Below are 25,012 nucleotides of genomic sequence, written 5' to 3' on the forward strand. Positions count from 1 at the left end.
GCTCTTCTGCCTGTGGCTGGGTGCAGGTCACAACAGATCCTGTCCAAATACCAAAAACGCAACTAACTGAAGATCTATGAAATGAAACCTGGTACCCACAGAGCCCCCAGGGAGAACAGTTGTGGCCCAACACTGCTGAGCAGCAGCATCTGTTACCCACTCTGCTCATCCAAACCCAGTACCACAGTACAGCAGTGTTACAGGCCAGCAGCTGTGAGCTTCATCTGACACTGGTGCAGCACTGCAGTCACAATATAAACAAGGATGGCTGCTGGAATTCATCTCGTTGTTGTGGTGGGGGGGGTGGATCCAAGGTCCCTTAGAGCAGCTTGAAGATACTGTGAGGAAGGTGGCTGCACTGCTGTAACAATTCTTGCTGCAGGCTGGAGAAGCACCTGCTCACAGAGAGCAATTTTATTTGAACCTGCTGTTGCCATTTGTGCCACGTCAGTTCCTTGCTCTGAAATTTCATACAAAGACATTCCAATAAAGCCCCCTGAGCTCGAGAAGAAGCCCCTCCATCTTCAGTTTTCATTAATTTCGTTGTAAAGAAGCGTACTGACAAATGCTCAGAACTCCATCCCATACGTGGCATCTTAACACTGAAAGGTGAACTCACCTGCAGCTGTCTGAACATCATCACAACCATACCAGGTACTTCCGTGGTTGTGAAGTTAGCTGCTGTTTAAGAGGCACATTGTTGGAGTTTGAATCCCCAGCACAGGATGCCTCCTCCCAAAGGGAAACTTCAGGCAAAACTCATCTCGATGCAGCAGAGGCAGCACGCACTGCCATGCTGCCCCTGTTCCAACAGGTCAGGAGCACAGAGCCTCACAGGCAAAGTAAGCAGTCTCTAATTTTAAGACAGACTTACTGAAGGAAGTTAAGACTGTGTTCAGAGAAGGCACTCAGAGCTGGGAGCTGCCCAACAGCTTCCAGTCCCAGCTGACGAAGCAAGGAGGAGCCAAGTGCTGTTCACTTTCATGCTGGAGGCAAACAGAGGCACAGCCCACAGCAGCCCCAATGCTTCCGGTTGGGGCCCAGCTTTGAGCAATGAAACTCAAGTGCTCCCTTTCTGCTGCAAAGCAAACAAGAGCTGACTGAGGGCAATTTGTTTCTTATCATCTTCACAGCTCAGAAAGGAAAAACACCTGGAAAGTCAGTGACTGGCAGTAGTTGATAGCTGGGTTAAGACAAGATTATGTAGCAGTAGTAAGGAAATTCAAAATCTGTCTTTAACAAACGGGTCTCAGCAGTATGTGCACGTCTGTGTGTAAAATCAGTGTGACTCATTACACTCGCTGGGTGCTAGGATACTGCACGCCAGCTCCCCACACATCTTCCACCCAGATCCAAGAAAGGCAATTAAGCTGCTTTATTTCATTTACTTGAAACTCGCTATTGCAAGAACGAATACTCATCTGAAACACAGCCTTGGCTTGAAGGGTTCTTCATTGTTTCAAACACAAAGTGACAAGTGAACATGTTGTTTCTCGCTGCAGGAGGCAGACAGAGCAGTGGCTGCTCTAGCTCAGGTGTTTTCTGCCAGCTAGAGACCTCAGCAAGTAAAGCTGGAGGGAAGTTCTCACTGAACAGACAGGTGTTCAGCAGACGTCAAGGTAGCAGCAGGAGTTCAGTGAATGGGAACATCTGTGCACACTGAGCTACGTGACAGCGCCTGCACTGACCCACTGTGCCTCATGGCTGCTCCCAGAGGAGCTGACATTGAGTTCAGAACGACTTCTGGCTCACAAAGCTGCCCTGGACCTGGCTCAGCCCAACTGCTGTCCTTTGTGTTTCAGTGCTGGAATAGAAAAGCTGATTTTATTTTAGCTTATCTTGGTAGATGACAGATGCATTTCTCCTCTGCTTGTTTTTACAATTTGTGATGTCTTCAATCTAAGTAGTTTTAGAGCAGTGTGCTTTTTAAGACGGAAGCTGCAGAACTCATTCAATACAGACCACAGCAGCAGCTGAGAAGCAATAATCAACCTAAGCCACATTGTGGTATCCAAAAAAGGCTACAAACAGATCACTGAATTAAATACAGAGCTTTCAGATACTTTAAAAAAAGTCTATGAACAATATGATACACAATTTACTTTTGCATTTCAAAGCAGTGCATCAAATTCATTGCTTTTTAAAGAGTCAACTGAAGAAGCTGGGCAAGGAACAGTATCTGAAATAGAAGAATTTTATGTAGACCATTCAGTGTTAAAAACCAGAGAATCAAACGTAAGTTCAAATTAAGGATCAGTTTCAAACAGAAGACATTTGATTAAAAGTTTCTTTTAACATTTAGAAATTTAAATACATTTACCTAAAGATGGTTAATCTCCATCTCTATGTTACTATACAATAGCTTAAAGCTACTTTAAATGCTAGTTCTATGTTAATGTGAAGTTACAGAACCGCATTCTTAGTTAACATAAATTGGTTATTAGTTGGGTGACTCCGTATTTCCTCCCACCCTGAAATAAGTTTTAAAAATGGAGCTTTACAATGTCTCAGATAATAGTTTTCAAATGAGTAGTTTGGAATAATTCCCGACAGTTCTATAGGAGGTATTTTGTACAGTTTGGAGAGCAACTCCATATAAAGTTCTATTGCAACTGAGCATTCACAGTATGCCACAGTCCATACATATTACTACATATACATATCAGGTTTGTAAACATTGGAAGAATACACAGAACATAGTACCACAATCCTCTGGTACTGCTGAAAGGAAGATGAGGTAACATTCATATAATCTCAAAGTCCACAGAGGTCCTGACTGAGTAGTTAAAACAGCTGCCAGCGCTTCTGTTTTCATAGTGTGTGTTAAGGCTTTCTACTTTAAGATCTGCTAAGGCTGGATTCGTTAGCTCTCAATATCCCAACTGCATCTTTAACAGCGTGGTATATGACATTCTTCACCTAGGAAGGAAAAGAAGGCGTTCAGTTTGACAGCCAAGCAGCGTGGGCAGGGCAGATCAGGAGGCCCTGACACACAGCTGCAGATTCCCACCTTCTCTGCACCCACGAGCACAGAGGTGCTTCTCTGCCAGAGCCCCACTTACATCACTGAGCTGCGAAAGCGAGGCGCAGTGCTAATGGGGATTAGCTGAAATGCAGCAGCCTCACATTACTGGGGTTCAACCAGAGGAAGAACAGCACAAACAGGAGGTAATGCTTCAGAGCACTGTCAGAAGGCCTCCTCTAAAGCACTCAACACGTGTAACATTAAAAACAGTTTTTCCAAGGTCCAGTGCAACCCAATCTGAACTGGAAAGGATGTATGGATGGCTCAATCTGCAGGTATTTGGTGAGGGTTTTTGTTTGTTTCTTAAAGGGAGAAAAGGGACAAGGCTCTCCTTGAGCACCAGAAACATACCTGCAATTTATCTTCATGGTTTGTATGCGTATGTGACAGATACCTAAATTCCTGAGTGAGCCAGAAGCAATGCTTGACGTGCTCTGGGGATACAAAGTCTTCTGCAACTTTAATACAACTGTACAAATTATGAACCTGGAGAGAACAAACAAGCATTAGCCACGCATCAAAGTCTGCCCAAGTGGTCGGGCTGCAAACAGTGCCACTGGTCCTTGCCTGGTGCGGAGCTCCTGCTGGAATGAAAACTACATCTCCTAGAAACTGTACAATAGCCCAGCCTTGAACTCCATACTCCTGGTGAAGGCGTTTTCTTAGAGATCGATCCAAGTACCAACTTTGATCATGAATGGGATCGTGATCTACAGGATTTTCTTGACCTTGTTCTTCAGCAACCTGAAAAATAGGGAAAGGGGCTTGTTAGAACACACCAGTCCTGCAGGATGACCAAGATGTGCACGGCGTTGCATGTGCACGCATTCCACACCGAGCAGCTTGCACCACGTGATCAGATCAGATCAGAACAAGAGTTATACGCAAGATGTGGATTCTTTACTCAGTTCTTGTTTGTCAAGGCTACATCACTTCATTTCCAACTTGCTTCACAAACACGCTGCAGAGGTGGATATGGTACATTAAAATCATTCCAGTGTACACAGGAAAGAAGAAACGGGGCCAAAGTGACCCATGCTCACAACAGGAATTTCTCATACATGAGATCATTTCTCTTACACTACTCTAGCACATAACTGGACAAGACCGAGTGCCAAAAGCAGCAGGTGCCTGCCCTGAGGCCTGCACTACACACTGTGCTTGCTGACCAAAACAGAGCCTGCTAACAAGAGTTCCAGAAGTTACCAGTCAGGGAGGCGTGAGGACTTCATACAGGAAAACTGAGGGGCAGGAGGATGTGGGGACCAGATGTCTGAATCTTAAGAGTTCATTTAAAAGGAGATGAACGCCTTGGTTCTGTCATGAGAGAAGCTGCAGAAAGTCTCAGGCCTACAGGGAAGTATGCTACAAGAGACTAAGAATCAAATCACAGCTGCTTATAAAATTCACTAGCAAGTTTTATCAGATACAGTATTAACAAAACACAAAATCTTAACCAAATTGGCTGTAGCTCCTCCAAGCTGTTGTCTAAGACAGTGCTCAGGCCAACAGGCTGTTCAGACCATTCCATTTATTCTTTTAAACATTGACATTTTTACTTTTAGGGAAAAAAAGTCCCATTTCTGGAGCTACCAGGAACTCTTGACCACCTGTGGTAAATAGTGAAAGGAGCCCTTTTTGATGCAGTACCACCTCTTTCCTTCCTCAGACCCTTTCCCTCCCTTGGAAGCCACATGAAAAACCTTCATTTCTCCCTCAATCTAAACCTGAAAGCTATGGAAAGAAAAACAGTGTAAGAACATGAAAGAAGGGAGACTTCATAAATGACGTGACCAACATTTCCAAAGACCACCTCGTGCACATGTTTGAGGGTTTAAACTGTGTTTGTGTTGAAACTGGAACAGGAAGAAAGTAAAAAAAAGAAAAAGCCCAAGGATTTGTGTTTACAAGTCTGCATGGACAGTAAAACAGTTCTCAAGAAGGAGCAGCCTACCTTTTTGAGGAACTCCCGGATCTTCTCCGTATCCTTAGCAGCATAGATGTGCCACAGAGCTCCAGGTTTTTCTCGACTTTCAGTGAAACGCTTAATTGTCAGCTCATCAGAATCTCCATCCTGTATGGTCTTCAGCACTTCTGTTAAGAGTAAACACAAGCAGTTACACTACAAAGACCTTTCCACCAACCGCATTTGGACCACAGCTTTCTTGGAGGGAAACAGCTCCTCCAGAACAAGAGAAAAAACTTCACCTTCTTCTTGATCAGCCTGACCTTTGGGGATCCCCACATACACCATAACATTGGCTGCATCAGACACATCCAAGTGCAGGTTTGTTGTGCCATATTTTCTATCTTCTGGTGTTATTAAGCCTGAAAAAAAGCACCCACTACATTAGTGAGATAAAGAGAAATCTTCTGCTACTCTAAGCAGAGCTACCTGAAAAGCTCAGGCAGCTTTTACTTTCATCAGCAAATTCCTCCAGGCAGCAGTTTCTTTTTTTTTCCTAGGACTTTGCAGCATCACCTTTGTATTTTGCCAACTGTTAAGTTCACAAGCTAACAAACATCAGCCTGCACCTGCACCCCGCTTGTGTGATACACAAAAACCACATTACTGTTACCAGAGGGTTTCTGCAGCAGTTTTGAATAAAGAATTCTCAGCAACAGTTTTTCCTTCAGCAGCTGCTACAGCATTTTTAGGTCAGGATCTCTTTACTGGCCATGATGAGCCTTAGTGTTTGAAGTGTCTTTTGAGTGACAACTTATCATAGGAAGAATCTATTTTTTTGTTTTCAGAGCAAGCTTTGATCCAGAAGCCAGGCTGGATGGGGCTGTGAGCAACCTCATCTAGAGGGAGGTGGGGCAGAGGCAGGGGGTTGGAACCAGATGAGCTCAGATGTCTCTTCCAAGCCAAACCATTCTGTGATTCAAATACATGGGCAGAAAGAGCCATAGTCTGACACATTCCTTACCGTAGGCGTTGTACATCTTAGGGCCCAGGTCTGGTCGTACAAAATAGTTGGGAAGTCGAGAGGCAAGGTTGAGCTTTCCACCTCTCCTAGTGTACTCTGGCAGTGGAATATTTTTCATCAAATCATCAAACCTAAAGAAATACAGCACAGTTCAGTGTTAGGCCCCGTGATCAACAGCTTTTGATGAAGCAGCTGTCAAAATGTAAGCGTATTTCTACATTTTATTGCTTTGGAAGCACAGCACACAAACAGTTTCTTGGCAAATTCATACCGAGAAGGCATCATATCTCTGAAATCTTCTCCTGGAGGCCAATCTTTAAGCTTCAACACCATTGGCTCTCCTTCTTCTGTTCTCAGGCGGCCTATTGTCAGATGTTAACATGTCAGCTTATAACAGCTTGTCCCACTCACACTGCAACTCATCATGAAATCCCGATCTTATTTTACAGCCACATTCACTCTGCAACTGTTCACACAGAACCGAAGGCACGCAGTTCACTTGACACCACGGTCAGGTATTACTGCCCTGAGAAGCGTGCTGTACAGTGCAGAGCTTTTTGGATTAAGTACAGCGTGAACTTCAGTGGCTCCCCTCCCTAAGCACCTCCCACAGCTTAACTCAGACAACCATCCTGCATCTGAGGGCAGCTAATGGTAAAACCGAGCTCAAGTAACACAAATGAGAAGCACGAACAAGCCTTCCAGCTCCCAGTCCTCCTGCCTCAAGTACCAAATCCCCAAAGTTTACATCACACAGATGAGGCAGGACCTCCAGCTGCCAGGCAAGCATTAATTCTGGAAAAAGTTTGTTTCTAGAAGCAAAAACACCAAACCTCATGCTCACCTCCCCAAACCTCAGGAACACCTACACGTTTCAATAGCAAGATCTAATTACCTTCTGAGTATCAACCACACACAGGTCCTTTTGTTTTACCTGCGTGGGTTAAAGCTGACAGGTGAACCAATTTGCTAAAATCCCCAACTTGTTCAGAATGCTTTCCCAAAAGAAAAAAGCAGCCAAACATGCTGCTCAGAGATGGTCCTCAACACAGCTGACAACATTTCCACTAACTCCACCATCCCTTGAGCACACCTGGTGAGAACACAGGGCAGACACTGTCTTCAGAGACAAAGTCTGGAACATCTTTTATTCTGCCCTGTGCTGCTCAAGGATGGCAATATCATGCTAGAGTAAGATTACCATTGCTTAATATTTTACCCCCTGTAAAGAAATTCACACTGCTTACTTGAAATATCTTCAAACCCATCCCAGAAATCTCCTACAGTAGCACCAGTGATGATTTCATTGGTCCTGCAGTTGACCAGGTCTACTTCCTGTTGGCCAAACTCTTTCCTGAAGGACTCGGGTCTCCAGAGGTCTGCATTTAATTTGTGATGCACTCCTGACACCATTACAGGCTGTAAGGAAAAAGACACCCCAAAGAATCATCAAAAACTTCTAATTCTAACCACCCATGAAAAGTACCAAACATTGAAACGTGGGCACTCTGCAAACATCCCACTATAAGGGATGAACGCTCTGCCATACGGGAATCACACCGTGCATTTGTCCATGCTCCAAAGCAGCATTTTGTTTTTTTTTTAATAGAGAGCTCTAAGTTCAGCACTGTGTTTGGAAACTGATTTTAAATAATATGTATCTTTTTATCTAAGGATTTCAGTGTTCAGGTATTACATATTACGGAGTTTCAGTGTTGCTTATGGTTGCAGTAAGTTTGCACCTGCCTTTCAAGTAAAAGATCAAAGCACACAATGAGAAAATGGCAAGAGGAGATGTTCATTACCTGTCCCTGCTTCCAGCACTCTCTGAAGACGTTCCAATTACTCTCATTGTTGGGATCTTGAAGACACAGCAAGCGGTTATCACATAACCAGTAATGAGGCGTGTCAAAGCCCATTATTGTAGGCTTTATAGTCAGTCCTTGTGGCTTCTTAGGCATGTCTGTCACAGTTCTGTTTTGCACCAGGGAAGCAAAAATGTCATCGAGGATTTTGGGTGTACTCTTGAGTCCATTGTCTGTCTGGTTTATTAAAAAAAAAAAAGAGAAAGAACAAAAAAGTTGGTGTGTTTTTCTGTCAGTGTCCCCCGCAATCCAAAGATGATGTATTTAATATTGATGAATTTATATATCTGCCACTCCCAACATTTTCACGTCAGCACACAATCGTGCAGAGAAACAGAGGTCTGCAGAACAGCTGCTGCCTAGAAATTCACTGCCATTAAAGGTCAGTGTCACTTCTGATAACATCTGCAGCATTCTGGCAGCACGCAGTTCCACCCTGATGTCAGCAGCACTGCAGAAAGGCACTGAATGCTGCACGAAGGAAGACTTCCTTTATATCAAAGGACAGAAATGCAGTTTCACCAAGGGACCCCAAGGACAGTATTTTATCCCATTTCTTTGGGGCTGTACCTGTTCCTGGGCTGTAACCTGCTCTTGCAACTGAAGTGAATTGGTGCGCAGGCCAGGCGCAAGTCAGTCACCCACCCTCCACAGAAGGAGGTTTCAGATCCCTCTGTAAGCTCCCTGATGGTTCTTTTAGAGATTAGAGGAGATGCTAATCAATGCACCTGCCAGACATTATGCTGAGTAAATTTGTCAGCTTCATCACCTGCCTCCCAGCCCCTCACTCAAGCAAGACTGGCTGAAAGCACTACTGAATTACTATTCTAAAAAGCACTGCAACAGACACTGAATTAAACCCTTTCTCCCTCCAAAGGAGAACAAAGTATTGGCTACTGTGACAAATGCCTGTGGTAATTGATTGCAGCCACAGAACAGCAGTCCAAGCCTGGCATCAACACAAGTCAGTGCAGAGATGTCACATACCTTTCCTCCAGAAGAATTCAGGAGATTCCGCAGGAAACCTGTGTTGTTGTTGCTCACAGGTGTTAGTATTGCACTGTTGAATGTCTGCAGGGCTGCAGCAGGCTTAGCTAAGGTAGGGAGTGTCTGAAGAGGTTTGTTTTCATTCTTGGAAATGGGTACAAGAAGTTTCTCTGCAATGAGGAAGAAAAACATTTGAAGAAATACAGCGAGGAGTGATCTGAACCACAAGAAACATCCTTCAAATCAAATCCAAAGCATATGAGATACTCACATAAATATACACACATGAACATGCATACGTATGTGCAGTATGCATATGCTCTGCAATAGACTCACTGAACTCCATTCCAGTAGGCACTGTGTCATCCTCAAAGATGCTGCTGGGCCCTGGACATGTTTTTCTAACAAACAGCCACAGAAGGGTTTGCTTCTCACCAGTTCTATACATACCTTTGTTTTCTTTATTCACATTTCCACTTGTTATATTTGACAGCCAACTTAATGAAGGAGAAGTGTTTACTGAAGCAGTTTGTTTACTTCCAGCTGCTGGTTTGACAGGAGGATCGTGTGCAGGGACCTGTGGGCTCAGGACTAAGTTGTTTTGCTGAAGGCTGGTCCTCTCTCCAGTTACCAAATGCTGAAAAGCACAAAGTGAGATCCTGATTAAATATAAACACACCACTCAAGGAAAAACGAGCAGCATTCTTTCAAAATAGAATAAAGGAAGCGCTGCCCTCCTTTAAATAACCTCATCTCCACAAGAGGTCAGCATTGCATTTTAGTACTGAAAAGAGATCCAGGAGAAACCACGACTTCTCAACTTCAAGAGCTTACAGAGTCCATCTCTCCTCATGATAAGCAAAGAAAGCTGAGTTTCCCAGATGATTTTCTGGGATTGTTTTGGAAACCAAATACAATTTTAGTAGCTGCTTCTTGGTGTTCTAGTAGCAGATTATCATAGAATGGCCTGGGTTGAAAAGGCCCACAAAGCTCATCCAGTTCCAACCCCCTGCAATGTGCAGGGTCACCAACCAGCAGACCAGGCTGCCCAGAGCCACATCCAGCCTGGCCTTGAATGCCTCCAGGGATGGGGCATCCACAGCCTCCTTGGGCAACCTGTTCCACTGCATCACCGGCCTGTGTGTGAAAAACTTCCTCCTAATATCTGACCTAAACCTCCCCTGCTTCAGTTTAAAACCATAATTGTCAGGGCTAAGCTGGAGGTCCAGTTTGCTTGTTTAAAACATGTAGATAGAGCACCTAAATCTCTATCCTCAAGTGGCAAAAATCTACCAGCTCTAAAATAGAACTGCATGTGAGTGCAGCTGCGGCCAGAAGCAGCCATGCACAGAACCCTCAGCAATCTCTTAGGCAGCTGAGTTACTTGTTTGGAGCTGCCACGTTGCCAGGCTAACCAAAACGACTTCTGTGGCCTGGGATTTCTGCATGGCTGGCTATATTTCACCTTCCTGCTCAAAACTGTGCAAACAAGAAGTTGTTATATGCATTTATTACTGCTTCATTCTTTATTTCACATCTTAGCGACTACTGATGCTTGCTAAGAATCCCGAACGACACAACACAAGTCTCAAACTTCATTAAATAAGTTATTTCCACTGTGTCACAGCATAAAACAAAATTCTCATTTTACAGAGAAAGAGGTATAGAGGACATTCTGAGAAACTAAGACCCAAGTCAGGTCAGTCGTATGCTAACTTGAACTACATAACCACCTTCCTTGCTCTTAATATCCACAATATTCCACACCTCTTACATGGATTACCAGCCAAAAATCAAGTTCAGCCTGCTTCTTGGACTCAAAATGCATTTATTCTCAAAATAAATTTATAAACAAGCGTATGTAAAAGACACTGATTTTTGTAATGCTGCAAAACTAGGCCATTAACTTGCAGTATTTTTTACTTTCCAAAATACATACATCTAATTACATATTGCCATTCACAAAATGAAAGCCTTCTTAATTTTCTCATAGCAATTAGAATTACTTATTGAAATAAAATCACCAAGAAAACCCAAACTTTATGATGTTTCTTTGCTTGTTAATAAAATAAGCAACAAACTTCCTACCAAAAGAACTTTCCTGCAGAGTAGGCAGTGCTCCTCCATACTGCTCCAGTCCTTGCCACTTCATCCATATTCAGCTCTTTTACACATTCCAGAACTTTCCTACCCTGCTCATTCTTTCAGGTGCTGCACATGCTACACCTCCAGGACACAAGGGCTAGCCTGCACTCCCGGCCATTACCCCATCTCTGTTGTTAAGACTGAGAGGACTTGAAGTCTAACCCTATGTTTTGACTGAGGAAACAGAGAAACAGCCAAACTCACTAACATTTTAACATTTTTCAATAGGTTACTCATCAAGTTACCAGCTGTCAAAAGAACCAAGTAAGACTTCCCCCAAAAGTGAATACCAAACAAAAATCCAGCAGTGGTCAAGACTGGTGTCCTTGTGTCAGTTGCCACTGGCTTCAAATACTGTCAGATTGAGACCAACATGTGGGTATTTCAGCTACGCAGACAGCAGTGAGAGGCAATGCAGCAATACCTGTTTTGAATCCTCCTTTAGAGTTGGCTTTGACAGGGCCTTGAACTGTTTATTTGCACAGGGGCAGTTTGCTTTTATTCCCCATTTTGTTCTTACGGAGTGAACAATATCACCAACATCATAGAGTGCTGAAGGGAAAAGAGTAATTAATGAGCTTACTTAATTAGAACATTCGGCAAGTTTTAAAGAAGCTGTGCATTCTACTCAGCTAAACAACAGCAAAGTAACAGTTCACCTTTAAACACTACATTTTGCTACTGCTTTGTGAAGGTCAAGATAATGAAACAAGTAGCAGGCACACAGGCTGTTCCAGTTTAGGAACTTAAACCTGTTGACAACACCACTAAACTTTGGTTAACCTTAAAACTAAAAAAAACACCAAAAACAAAAAGCCACTTAGTTTAATATCAATAACATAGAAAAGACAGCAAAAGGCTGCAACTGTCCATCAGTCTCCCAATCAAATACTTAAAATACCTCTTCCAGGAATTATTTGTGTAGGCATTAGATTCTCTGGCTCGTGCTCCTGCCCCTTCACACATTTAAACCAGGAGAAAGTATCCGAGTCATCATCTGCAAAACACAGTCATTACGTGGTGTTTGAGTTGCCAGCTGTACTGTCAAACCACAACACAGGTCCTTCCCACTCTCCCCTTGCCTGAAGCAGCAACATGCACCCTCACCTTCATGTATGCCTTTTTTCCTCATCCTGTAGCAGTCCACACACACGCCGAAGCCGCACTTTGAGCAGACCCAGTGCAGGTTGAAGATGGTGGTGTCACACACGTCACACATCTCTCGAACGCCACGCACTGCACGCTTCCAGGCTACTTGTCCTGTGGGAATTGACACAACAGGCCAAGTGTTAGTTTTAATTAACAAATGTTGAATCACTTCATGTAAGAAAGGCTCAGCCTTGTTCTCAACTGAACTCCCAAACCAAGTCTTTGCAGTCATAGATTCAGAAGAAGAATCATATCGTAGAATGGCCTGGGTTGAAAAGGAGCACAACGATCACCCAGTTCCAACCCCCTGCTGTGTGCAGGGTCACCAACCAGCAGACCAGGCTGCCCAGAGCCACATCCAGCCTGGCCTTGGATGCCTCAGGGATGGGGCATCCACAGCCTCCTTGGGCAACCTGTTCCAGTGCATCACCAGCCTGTGTGTGAAAAACTTCCTCCTAATATCTGACCTAAACCTCCTCTGTCTCAGTTTAAAAAGAACATTCAGAAGAGTCTATCAAGATCATTTCACTTTCTGTGCAGCACTATTATTCCTGATATGCACCTGACCATGTTAACAAGCATACTGCTGACATTCCCTCAAGTGGAAATTCCACAGCTGTCCTAAGAAATCCCTAAGTTGCTATTAGCAAGCCAGACTCAACACTTAGCATGCTACAATCAGCTTGGATTTGTCCCCAGAATGGCCAGTGTTGGAAGGGACCTCAAGGATCGTGAATCTCCAACCCCCTGCCACATGCAGGGCCACCAACCTCCACATTTAACACTAGAGCAGGCTTTTAAGAAGTTCCCTACAGGTTACAGGTGTGCATCAGACCTTCTCACAATAGTTACCTTCTCAGTTGTTCTTATTTGTGCAACTGACCACTGGTGCTTAGGTTATCACATACCCATAATAAAACATCTTCCCACTCTTCAAGTCACTCTCCCAAGTCATTTTCTGTTACAACTGCCTCCCTTCAGGCTCTACCTAACACAGTCTCACTCAAAGGACTTTTTTGGCATTAGCTCCTCTGTTGCTAAACAGTAGCAAACTCTTTCTTCACAGTCACTCTTCCTGCCTCATACCTGGGGGTCCAGAAAGAAGGAGTTCACCAAGATGCTCTACAGAGTGCAAAAACATTCAAACACCTCTCCTCAAGGAGGGCTATCTGAGCAAACAAACCTACATTTTGGCAGAGCTCAGTTTATCAGAGCCAGAGCCCTTAGGAAAAGATGTAATTAGAACAGAACTCCTCCAAGAGAAGCTTACCACAGCTTCAACTCCTACACCAACTAAGTTGGTAAGAGCTGAACTGTTCAAAGAAAAGAGTATCTACACCCCAAAATATTGCCTTCCTACCCAGGGCATTACAAACATTTCCATTTTCATGACATTGAGTTCCCTTACTTTCAACAACTTTCAAAGTAAGCTTCCCTTACTTTTCAACAATTATGCCATGGTTATAAACAAGCAAAGAGGGAATTTCAACACATTCAGCTCCTTCGAAATCAACTCCAGAACTGACACACGAGCTTTATAGGTATGCTAACAAATGCTTCCTCTGCTATTAAAAAAACACCTCACATTCTTAATTTTGAGGGGGAATTCACGAAATTACAACCTTCTGAAGTTGTTTTGATATTCCAGCCTGTACCGTTCTCTAGCTCTTTGTACTTTGGCTTCACAGGCCTGAGTGTGTTCTAGCTGAAGTGAAATACAGAGTTTGCAGATTCCAAGTAGCTCAGGGCAGGACCTCACAGCAAGCATTTCTGAAACATTTAACAAGTCCTCCTTTCTGCTTTTAAAGGTAGTCAGTCCAATTAAGCTTTTCTCCTTCTGTTCACAACCTTGCAGTGACTGGTAAACCAACGTGATCCTTATGTCAATACTACCCAGAACGCAGACGACACTGGGAGGCACCTTTCTAAGCTGTATCGCTTCGGTCACGTAGTTACAAGCCAAAACAAAACGCCGTTATTTTAAGATCCATTCCATGTTGAGAAGTGGTTATGCAAGTTCACAATGCCTCCCATTTAGTGGCTCGTGTTCAGCTGCAGCCAAAAACCTGTGTTCTACCATGCAAGGTTTGCCCTGTTGGCACTGACGGAGCTCTGCAGGCAGTTACCCCCTCAGTAATACCTCTCTGGCCAAGCTCCAGCAGGGCTGTGTGCAGAGCTTCTTAAAACAGGCCCATTGCAAACTGACCCAATGCTTTTGGGTGGAGGGAAAGAATTATTTCTTTCTTTACACTTCACAGGTAGAGTTGTTGGGGCCGGTGCACAAGTAAAAGCAAAGCAAAGCAATCCACCAAAATCAAGAGGAAAGCATAATTTCACTCACATATTAAAAATAGATGGCAGGCAGCTGCCTGTTACTTTAGCTTTTCTGTTCTTTTAGGACACTTCATTTCATAAGAGAAATGCACTTCCCCTTCAACAGGATATGTAGCTATAAATTGAGAATTAGTCTGACAGATATGAAAGAATTATGTTCCCTTCCATAAAGAAAGAGCTGTTAGAACTAGTTCACGCTAGATCTTAACCTTCCTCTGAGAATAGAGGGCAACACTGAAGACTTCAATGACATTTCCAAATGCTTACAACTGATTTTCACACAAGTCAAAAGGCTCAAGTTTCACATGGAGTTATTAAGGTAGGGGTGATGTAATACAAATTGATCTTACTGTGTGGTTCAATTGTAGACATAACTTCCTTTTCAGATATCACCAGCTGACAAAAGTGGTCTCCAATGTTGGCCAGGATATACTTCGCTGTGTCCAGATCCAGGCCAACAACATTTTTGGATAAAGGCAGCCACAGGCTAATAGCCTCAGGGTCATACTTATTGGGAGTTAAGAAGCCCTCCTCACGCAGTATCCCATGCTTATTGAACTGCAGCCTGTGAAACGAGCAGGGAAGAAAGAGCCATCACCTCAGATGTTCCATTAGTTTGTACTTCCTCCCACGAGTCAATGCCTACGCTGCAAACACGGACACCATGTGTCAATAGCTAACACAGAGAACATGGCTAAACATAATTGTCATAAATGCTAGGCATGCTTAAGATACTGCCTGTTTAAAAAGCATTACTAAAGAAACTGGTGGTTTGGGTCGAGATAGTAAGGTACATTTCTTAGGGATATTTTTATTCATGCAAAAATTATCAGGTCAACACCATTTGAAAATTGCATATCTGTTAAGGATCGTACGCAAAGGAAGTGACAATAAAAGCTTCATCTAGAACAAGCCACAACTCACAGAAGAGAATATAAATACATTGAAGAGAATATGAATACATTGTGTTCTTAAGTAACATTTACAAAACTACTAATGTAGCTGCCAACAAGATTTTAAAGAACCAACACACCTCCTACAGCACAGCTTGAATAAGACACATGCTATGGAGCAATTCTGGCAGTCTGGAGGAGACCTGCATTGTTAGAGGCTTATTAAATGAGAAAAGTTAGAGTTACGTTCACATTTTCAGGAACCTTTTGACATATGATGACAACACCCTGCTCACAACACCACTAGGAGTGGCAAGAAAAGATGCTGGCAGCCATTATCACAAAACTCAGCCATTTGCAGACTCTGAAGATTTCACACGTTCAGTAAACAAGGACAGTTCCACTGGCACTGACTTGTGAACCAAAGGATTCAGGCATTCTGATGCTTGTTTCAACTGATGTCATACCTACCCCAAGACACAACATCTGGACCAAGTAGTTCATGGAAAAGTTTACACTACTCCAGCACAGAAGAAAGGACGCGTTACAAGCTGTCAAACCACAGTGTTTGACAACATCCACCCTGGGCTTACAGATACGCTTCAAGTAGCATTTCAAAAGCTTTCTGAAATGGTTCTTTATTTGTCTTAAGAAATAAAGAGAAAATATCCAGGGACCTTGACTGTTCAGCTTGATATCAGGCTCACAGGGAAGCTGCACGTCAGGGTTGAAACATGCCAACAGCACCCAGCAGTCACTGTGCTTTCCTCAAAGTCCCCCTGCCCTCCTTAAAATCCACTGTGCACACTGATGACAGGAATGGCACAACACTCAAGTGTAAGGCAGAATAAAAAGATGAAGCAGCACAACAAACTATTGCTGCTGTTTCAGTTCTCTAGACTGAAAGCCCACGGTCACTTGTTGTAACTCCTCTGTAACTGCAGAATACATCTAACATTTCACACTTCCAACTGCTAAATGCTGGGAGACAGAGTCTAACCTCCCAGTGCTATCAAGCTGAAGCGTTCAAACTACACTCAAGTTATCCCAACTGGCTTTCAGCCCAGAACAGCCAAATAAACAGCTCAAAGTTCTGCCAAAATATTTTCTACTCAAATGAAGCAGTTATAAAATTTTTAAGTGCTAGAAAAACACAGGGAACTTTTCATTGGTTGGGAATACTAGGCTTATGGCCTGATAGCAACACAACGACATCCAGTAGTTTTAAACCAGAGATCCACATAAGGCTGTGTTGAGCATGGAGCTGGTTTACATCTAGCCTGGAAAAAGAAGATAAATGTTACAGCTAACAGTGAAAACTCAGCAGCACTCCTTCCAGAAAAGTAAGAAAAGAGGTCAGACATCTAATCCCAACAAGCATCTTGTTCACATTAAAAGAACACCGAGGTCTGCATACGCTCAATACTGCTCCTACCTTCTAAAGTGAAAGAATCGACAAAAGACAGTGGAGTCTTTCTGGTCTTTGTTCTTTCGGTAGCTGTCCAAGCGACATTCCCTGCATTTGTGCAAGTGAGGTGCAATGTTATTGCAGGAGCCATCCTGTACAAATGCTTCTCCACTCTGCTGCAGCTTCTTCACCTTCGAGGCATCTGCTAAAACGGACTTGCGAACTATTACTGTAGGGAAGAGCAGTGAGCATTACACAAGCTGTAATGATCAGTTTGTTATATAAATATGCAAGCAAATGTCTTCAAGTGAGAAACAACCTTTCGTATATGTTCCCCATTACGTTAAAAGAAAGTAATTGTAGAATATTTGCAGTCAGCAGGAACTTTCCCAAGGCGTTGTTCCAGTGGAGGCATAGTGCAGGGACCCAGAAAATTTAACAGATGCATTCACCTTTCCACAGCAAACTTTTGAAGGTGTGCTTGCTTTCAGTGAAAGCACTTCAACTATCAGGGCTTGAGAACCTGTCTGTGGAGTTGACCAGGGCATGAATCAAAAGTATGAAGACAAAACTACAACCAGGCTCTTTTTTAGCCTGTTTCTCCCACTCAAAGTGCAATGGATTTCAGCACTTTACTATGACAGATAGCAAGCAGCTCCCTTCCTCCCACATTGCATGTGAAACCTAGCAGTGCTCAGTGACTGCTTGCCTAGCTGTTCATCTATGCCAGTTAGAGAACAGCACATGGTAGTCAACATGAGATTGAAAACAAAGAGATGGGTGTGTAGGGAAGAGTCCTCAAACCCAAAACTAACAGCTACACCACCTGATGCACAGCACAGACACACCACCAGAAGCCCAGCTCCATAAATAACCACAGCCTTCCCCATTCTGCTCATGAAGAAAACAAATGGAACTGGGCCACAGATAACACAGAAACAAGGCAGCTCTTCACTTTTGTTTGAGAACAGTTATTGAATGAAGGCCCTTCTTGATTAAAGCTGCATTGAGAACAACACCTATCTCCCATAACACATTTTTAGCAGCAGCCCTCAGTTTTGTAAAGCAGTCTCCTTACGCCATCAGCATCTGCCTTCCAAACAGAAGGCATGTAATGCTTGCTCATGTAATCTGTTTTGCCATTCTATCATTGCAAGCTTTGTAACAATTCTGTTCGTTCTCCCCATGTAGCAAGAACATTTTTCTCAGTTTTACTCATAAATGACTTACATTCCAAAACACCCTCCAACAAAATTAAAATTGCTATTTTTGCCGACGTTACAAAGAAGATACTTGCACTGATTTACTCAGAAACAGGGATATCTTCAAATGACAGGAAGTTTATAAATACCTACCATTATCCTGGATCTTGGTACTCCCACTCCAAAAGCTTTCATTTTCATTCCTCTCATAAAAAGCCTCATTTGAATTTCTCCTAACAAAAAATTCCATGTCTACGTGTTCATCCACCTTGTTTCCTTTTCGGCTGTTACAACCACTGTGTGATTTAACTCCAGCCTCAGCAAAAGGGAGAAGGTGAGCATCTGACGTTGAGGGCCTGCAATCTAAAGTCCTCTGCAGTTCCACAGAGCTACTGACCCTCGGTATTGCTAGGGAGGAGTTAAGATGTTGCAGTGGTTTTGCAGGAATGCACTCTTTAGAAAAGTTTGTCGTGGGCTTCAGAGGAGGTTCGCTCATATTTTTCAGACCGGTTTCTTTTCCATTAGTTGAATCACTCAAAGATGAAGATCGTGAAGTTATCAGAGAGGTATATTTACCATTTTGATCATTAATATTTTGTGTTTGTTCCTTAGTTATATACGTCACTTTAGGAAAGAGCGTCAGATTTTCCTTCAGTGGTTTTGTTCCAGCATTAAGACAAGAGGGATGGACTTCTGGTACGCTCCGTCTGCATGTGCTGAGAGACAAGATGGAATACTTTGACAAGAGTGTCAGACAAACCAAGGCATGTGTTTCTCAACATTAATCTTGACAGAAACTTAATCATGTACCTTTGATAGTCAAAGGTGTAAAACTTTGTGCAAAGTCCAACGTTCACGTTTGATGTTTTCTTTTTATTATTGTAAGCGCTGTAATCAAATGCTCAAGCTTTATCTACCTGTAGAATCTACCCGTAGATCCCATTCCAGTTTAGCTACAGTAGCTACTCCACTACTTCTTCCACAACTACAGTTACTTTCTCATTTTTAACATGTAACAGCTGTATAACCAAGCGCCTCCCACTTGCACATCATGCTCAAGATACTTCAGCAGGGACAGTGGCTGGGGGGGGCACTACATCTGCATTGAGACAGTAAAAGTGTTCCCACACAAAGAGATCAGATGCAAAGTCATGTTTTCTGCAAACCAATATCACTTCTTGCAAAGCTAATGCACAACACTTACTGTTCCTACCACACCACTTCTACCATGCATGTTAATCTTTGTGATGGAACTGGAGGCAGGGTACAACATTCTGACCTTTAAATACTGCTAGATGAGTTCACGCTCAGAAAAAACTGTTACACTGCAACACAGTTCTCACACTAACTCTGGTTGGAAAATGAAATAAAGCATTTTATATTTGAGACATTCACCTGGTTGAAACATGCATTGACAACATGATTCCTAGAGCTTGTTTTATAATGGAAAGGCAGATCAGCTCAAACTTGTGCAGAGTTTGGAGTAGTAAACTCAGTATTGGAAGATTTTAAATCCAGTGGGACATCTTCCAGATTACCACCACTAACAAACAAGTTTAAGGCCAACATTAACTGGTATTGAACAAAAAAATATAATGGAGGACCCATACTTAACCTGCAAGCAGCCAGCCTACAAGACACCTGCTGAAGCTGTTCCAGTGTTCCAAAAGACCTAGAGTTACTGCACTGCCTTAAAAATCAAACTATGTTTATCCTGCTACAAACTTAAGTTACTTATGAAAGACTAATAGTCCATGGAAGTATGAACTGATTTCTTACCCCTGAGGAGTTTCTGCACCAAGATTGGGAGGACAGTTAGCTGGCAGGGGCAAGCCTTGATGCCTTTGGTCTTTGTTAGCAGGAGTACAACCCAGCAATGCCTCACCAAACACTGTTGGTACCGAGTGCACATGTCCCTGACTTTGAGAAACCTGCAGGAGAGATTTTAACAGTTATGAACACTTTGAACATCACCACCAAAATAAATATCATGTTACAAGGTTAAGCTTAAAAAGAGAGGTACATTAATGCTCTTCTCAGAATGCTTAAAAGCTTGAAGGCCATTTCTCACCCAGTCCATTAGGTGGAAATAACTGAGTGTCCTTTTAAATCTCAGAGGTTCAGTGAAACGCTGTTGCTGCAAATTCACTCCCCCACCCTGATCCCTGCAACTACCACCACAGTCTTTAAGGGTAAGATGTGGGTGTAACATTAAGGCAAGGAAATAGAAAGCTCTGCTCTTCTTCAGAACCAGCACTGCAATGATCTTTCAAAGTTGGTAGCAGTAAACAGAATTCAGAAATGGCTTTCAGAGCTCACCTGCAAACCTCAGAGAAAAATTAGAGAATCATAGAATGGCCTCAGTTGAGAAGGACCACAATGATCACCCAGTTCCAACCCCCTGCTATGTGCAGGATCACCAACCAGCAGACCAGGCTGCCCAGAGCCACATCCAGCCTGGCCTTGAATGCCTGCAGGGATGGGACATCCACAGCCTCCTTGGGCAACCTGTTCCAGTGCATCACCACCCTCTGTATGAAAAACTTCCACCTTACATCTACTCTAAACCTCCCCTGTCTAAGTTTAAAACCATTCCCCCTTGTCCTGTCACTATCCACCCTCATAAGCAGCCGTTCCCTCTCCTGTTCATACACTCCCTTCAACTACTGGAAGGCAACAATGAGGTCTCAATGGACCTCAATGACCAAAATGAAAACTGTGAAGTGAGTCTGACAATATTACCAAAAACCTGTAAGTGAACTTCCCTGCAGTGTAAAAAAAATAAAAATAAAAATAAAAAAATAAAAAAAATCTTTGTACCAGGATTCCACAAAGCGTTAAGTGACAAATTCCCGTGCAGATTAAGTAAGCAGCTTTGTAAGCCTACAATTCTTTTAGAAATACGTCAGGAATACCAAAATTAGCAAGTCTTTCAAAGCAGTTGTTTTCCATGGGGCTCCCTCCCCAGTTCTGACATCCATATTCCACTCCCACATACTCAACTTACTGCTGTAAATCACACTACAGACTCATTACCATCAACTCTAAAGTAATTCCTTTCTGCTTTGGTTTAACACAGCTGTCAGACACATAAACAAGTTCACAGAAAACCTCTGGAATTTATTAACTCCACATTAGAAATCACATACTAAGTTGTTTGTTTTTTTTTTAATATAAAAAAGCTATAGCTTCAGCTCACCAACCCCACAATCACACTCTTTCCACTGAAGACCAGGAATCGGCTTTTCTTCCTTATTAGAGTACACTCACTTGTCACCATTTTGAGAAAACAGTTGCAAGACATTTCCCAAAGAGTACAAAGGTCATAAAGGAACAGTTCTTGGAAGGCAGACTAGAAAACTACAACTAAATAAATAACTGCATTGCTTCACAAAAAAAACAAGCCATGAATTCAGATCACGGTAACTTTTCTGCAGTACATTTGGAATATGAAATAAAAACTGGCCTCACATGCACTGAGCAAACTGCTCAATGGCTGAATAAGCCAAAGAATGGCAAATTGGGTGCCTGAAAGACACTAAAGATACTCAAGCATGAGCTATGCAGAGGAGCACAATTGCAGCACGTGAGCTACTTTTGCTGCACGCTTGGATCACTTTTCATAGAGCAATCTTGTCTCACATTGTTACCTCCTGCTGCTTCCTTGTGAAGCTGTTACAGATTGCTATGAATGATATCCAGACATCAACCAAACCCAGATAGTTGTCTCAGCACAGGGCTGAGCACACAGAAGCTAAGAATCAAAATTTACAAGCAACCAACAAAAAAAAAAAAAAAAAGCCACCCCTACCATCACCTCGAGAGGTTCCATAAGCTCTTCCATAGCCATGTCTAAAATACAATTTTGGTCTGAAACACTCAGACAAAATTACAGGTTAAGTTAGAAGTTCTGTGGCCAAGCAATTCTTTTTTTCATTTACATTTCTATGCTTAAGTTACCCAGATCTTCTTTTGGCCCATTGAGAGGGTTTTGGTTTCTTGGTTGTTTTTGTTTTGTTTTTTAAGAACTCCCAGATCACTCACAAGAGAAATAAATGCAGACATGCAAGTACTAGAAGAGTGGCCACATTCCCTCCTGGTACCAAAGCAACATTCTTCCAGAGTGCTGCTTGTGTACTTTGAATCCTCAGAGCATGCAAGTGTAGGCACAGGTTTTGGATTTAAGAATAAAGCAGTTAAAAGAATGAACATGAAAAACAAAAGTTATGCACTTGAGAACCACCCTGTGTTTAATCACACTACGGAATACATGACTAGGCAGGCTAACACTGAAGCACAAGGAAGGAGCAAAACACAGTTTAAGAAAAAAAGAAAACCTGAACTTCAAGGCTTAGTAACAACTTCTCTGATTACCACAAGGCAAGATATTTGACCCGTGCCTGGACAAGTTTCAATAAACTCAACACATCCTCCAAGGGATCACGTTTATTATTTAACTTTTCCACTTAATCCTTATTTAAGACTGTTCTGAGAAGTTACGTGACTGCGTTATGTAACACAGCTGTACACAGTGCAGTAAGACATTACCTCAGGAGAAGACTTGGTGTGTTTGGCATCAACACTTCCACTATTTTCTGATTTCCTTTTCACGCCCCCAATTCTTTTGGATTTATCTGGAATAGAAGGTGATCAACATTAGCATGACATTAACATGATCTATTTTAGCACAAGCATGCTACTTGCCTCTGCAGTACAAACAATAACTGCTCTTACCACATTTTCCATTATTGTCATATATTATTTCCACGTGAATTAACTCTGGATCAAGAGTCTTTAAAGCTGGAATCTTGAAAAGGAACAAAAAAAAAAAACACAGAGCCAGTTAGAGATGGAAGTTATCGTTTGAAAGTGTTTATTTCAGATGCTGTGGTACAGATGAAGCTTAAATACTTCATTTTTGGATTCCATGAATGTCAAGCTAAATTTAACAACATACAGTGATAGTGCTTCAGTTTGAAAGCATGCATGTAAACTGGTGCTTCAGAGCACTGCGTGCACAGCAAAGGAAAAAGGATCATGTTTGTCTTGCTCTTCATATACAACTTCCAGGTCTCCTTTTGTGTAGATAGCCACTTATTTGAAAGTTGTGCCAGCAGCACGAAGTAGCACAGAAACACTTTGGAGTAATAAAAGCCCCTGCACTATAGTGACTTCCACTTCATTTTGGCTTAAGGTATTAAGAACAGAAATTAAAATGCTCCTGATGGCTGTATAAACTAAAGACTGCACCCTTGACCCATCTCTGTTTGTAACCACATCAGCTGGTTCTTACCTCCTGACAGTTGACTTCTAGAGTTCTTGTAGCAGGATTACCATTCACCACAACTGCTGTGAACCACTGGGTAGATGGATCCAGGCTATAAATTCTAATCTTTGAACCAATGATATTTTTTCCACCTTAGAAATCAGAGGAAAAAAACAGTAAACAAATGAAAACATCCAACATGCCTCAGAACAAAGGCGCATGAAGAACACCATGTTATCCAGGTTCCAACATGAACTAACCAACAGTACTGTATGCTAGATTTAAGGAAAACAAACTGAGAACTTAGAGACACCTTCCACATCACTGAGGGGGGAAAAAAGCCATAAAACTACATTCCAAGTATGCGCTGCCTTTGGATAGGACAATTAAGCTTTGTGGAGCTTCAGACAAGCAGCTGGAGCCAAGGCCTCCAAATTTCAAATAGTGAGACAAGTCAGTAGACAAGGAAATTAGAATTTGTTTATCAGATGAGGAATTTTCTCCTCTTTAAAGCATTGAGAATGAGGACTCTAGACTTAATACCTTCCTTGCCAGAATCATGCATGCAAGAAATGCCTTCCAGTTGATGACTAAAAAGACACTTGCATAAACCAGTAATAACGAGGCCAACAAAACTAAACCCAACAGCTTAAACCTGAGTATAAGAGCAGTCTGTCTCTCTCTATGTAAAGCTTTTGATGTTTGGGGAAAAAAAAAGAAATCAAGCTCCTTGAAAACAACGAGCAACACGCAGTAATTCATTTCAGAAGGAATTGCTGCACATTTGTTATCTCTTCCACAAGAGTGAGGTCATCTGTCCACGTCTAAATTCTGTACTCATTCCTACAATGGAAATACCCAGTAGTGAAATTTCCATAATGCTTCGTGTTTCACATTCATTGCTCCAATATAAAGTGCAACTTCTTTTTCCTTTTTTAAACACTGTAAAGCTTTCATCCCTAGAACAGATAACTATGGTTTATACCATCAGCACTAAGATCTCCCTCTTGTCTTCATTACTTACTGACAAATCTCCCTGCTACAGAGCACGCTCATACCTTGCACCAAGCGTGTTTCATCTAGGTGTTTCTTAACTAAAGCTTGAATTTCTTCATTGACAGTTTGATCGTCCTTCAGAGGAAGCCTGGAACTCTCCACATCCTATTTAGAAGCAAAATGTGTAAGTTAGTACTGAGAATAATGCCTCTGATTAACAAGTTGTGAGTATTTAGATAAAGGCACCACCCGTTCATCTAGACCCAACAAGTTTCTCATTACTGCATGTTCCTTCAGTTCCCAGCTCAGTTCATAGAAGCACACATCACCTGGTTTGTTTTACTGCCTTGCTAATAAGCACTAAGTTCAATTAAACCAATTTTATTTTTAAGTTTAGGATTAAGTTCTTAGAAGCAGCAAATACATATTTTCTAAACAGACATAAGGGCAACTATTTCAAGTTTTGTTTCAATTTGTGTTATGATAACACCAGGACCCAGTGCTTCATGAGACATCATTAGAAAATTTCATAAGAATGAAAGCAGAGGCAGCTATGCCTAAGTTGTTCATAATTGTGTATTTCTCTGTTATGTTAGGTTTTTTTATTTTTTAATCTAAATTCTTTGATAACATGATTCTCCTAGTTAGAATTGACTCCTAAAGAGAAGTGGAGAGCAAGTTATTAACAATGGCTCAGAGCACCAATACAAAAGGATTACACTGTTCTGTCTGAAGCAGTGCTGTGGTGTTTGTAAGCAGCAGAAGCCTCAGGAGCCAGCAGCCAAAGAGCTGTTATTTAAGAAGCCAGAAAA

General features: G+C 42.3%; 1 protein-coding gene across 2 annotated transcripts in view; it reads right to left on the reverse strand.

The window, feature by feature from the left end:
- Nucleotides 1-2,070: 2,070 nt before the first annotated feature.
- KDM3A (lysine demethylase 3A) overlaps nt 2,071-25,012 on the reverse strand; it is a 28,962-nt gene continuing 6,020 nt past the window's right edge. The window contains exons 4-25 of one of the 2 annotated variants that reach the window (XM_052681367.1): nt 24,263-24,365; nt 23,232-23,356; nt 22,673-22,745; nt 22,487-22,572; nt 19,718-19,869; nt 18,092-18,654; nt 16,764-16,965; nt 14,786-15,000; nt 12,060-12,212; nt 11,854-11,949; nt 11,377-11,504; nt 9,258-9,444; nt 8,808-8,977; nt 7,761-7,997; nt 7,203-7,374; nt 6,227-6,317; nt 5,956-6,086; nt 5,234-5,353; nt 4,980-5,119; nt 3,593-3,769; nt 3,377-3,511; nt 2,071-2,919 (exon numbers count right to left, since the gene is read on the reverse strand). In XM_052681367.1, coding sequence (XP_052537327.1) covers nt 2,839-2,919; nt 3,377-3,511; nt 3,593-3,769; nt 4,980-5,119; nt 5,234-5,353; nt 5,956-6,086; nt 6,227-6,317; nt 7,203-7,374; nt 7,761-7,997; nt 8,808-8,977; nt 9,258-9,444; nt 11,377-11,504; nt 11,854-11,949; nt 12,060-12,212; nt 14,786-15,000; nt 16,764-16,965; nt 18,092-18,654; nt 19,718-19,869; nt 22,487-22,572; nt 22,673-22,745; nt 23,232-23,356; nt 24,263-24,365 — 3,537 coding nt within the window. In that variant the 3' untranslated portion in view covers nt 2,071-2,838. The remainder of the gene's footprint in view (nt 2,920-3,376; nt 3,512-3,592; nt 3,770-4,979; nt 5,120-5,233; nt 5,354-5,955; nt 6,087-6,226; nt 6,318-7,202; nt 7,375-7,760; nt 7,998-8,807; nt 8,978-9,257; nt 9,445-11,376; nt 11,505-11,853; nt 11,950-12,059; nt 12,213-14,785; nt 15,001-16,763; nt 16,966-18,091; nt 18,655-19,717; nt 19,870-22,486; nt 22,573-22,672; nt 22,746-23,231; nt 23,357-24,262; nt 24,366-25,012) is intronic. The other variant, XM_052681368.1, reaches the window with a different exon arrangement.

This window comes from Tympanuchus pallidicinctus, unplaced genomic scaffold (assembly GCF_026119805.1).
Source record: "Tympanuchus pallidicinctus isolate F22 unplaced genomic scaffold, pur_lepc_1.0 scaffold2, whole genome shotgun sequence".
NCBI lineage: Eukaryota > Metazoa > Chordata > Aves > Galliformes > Phasianidae > Tympanuchus > Tympanuchus pallidicinctus.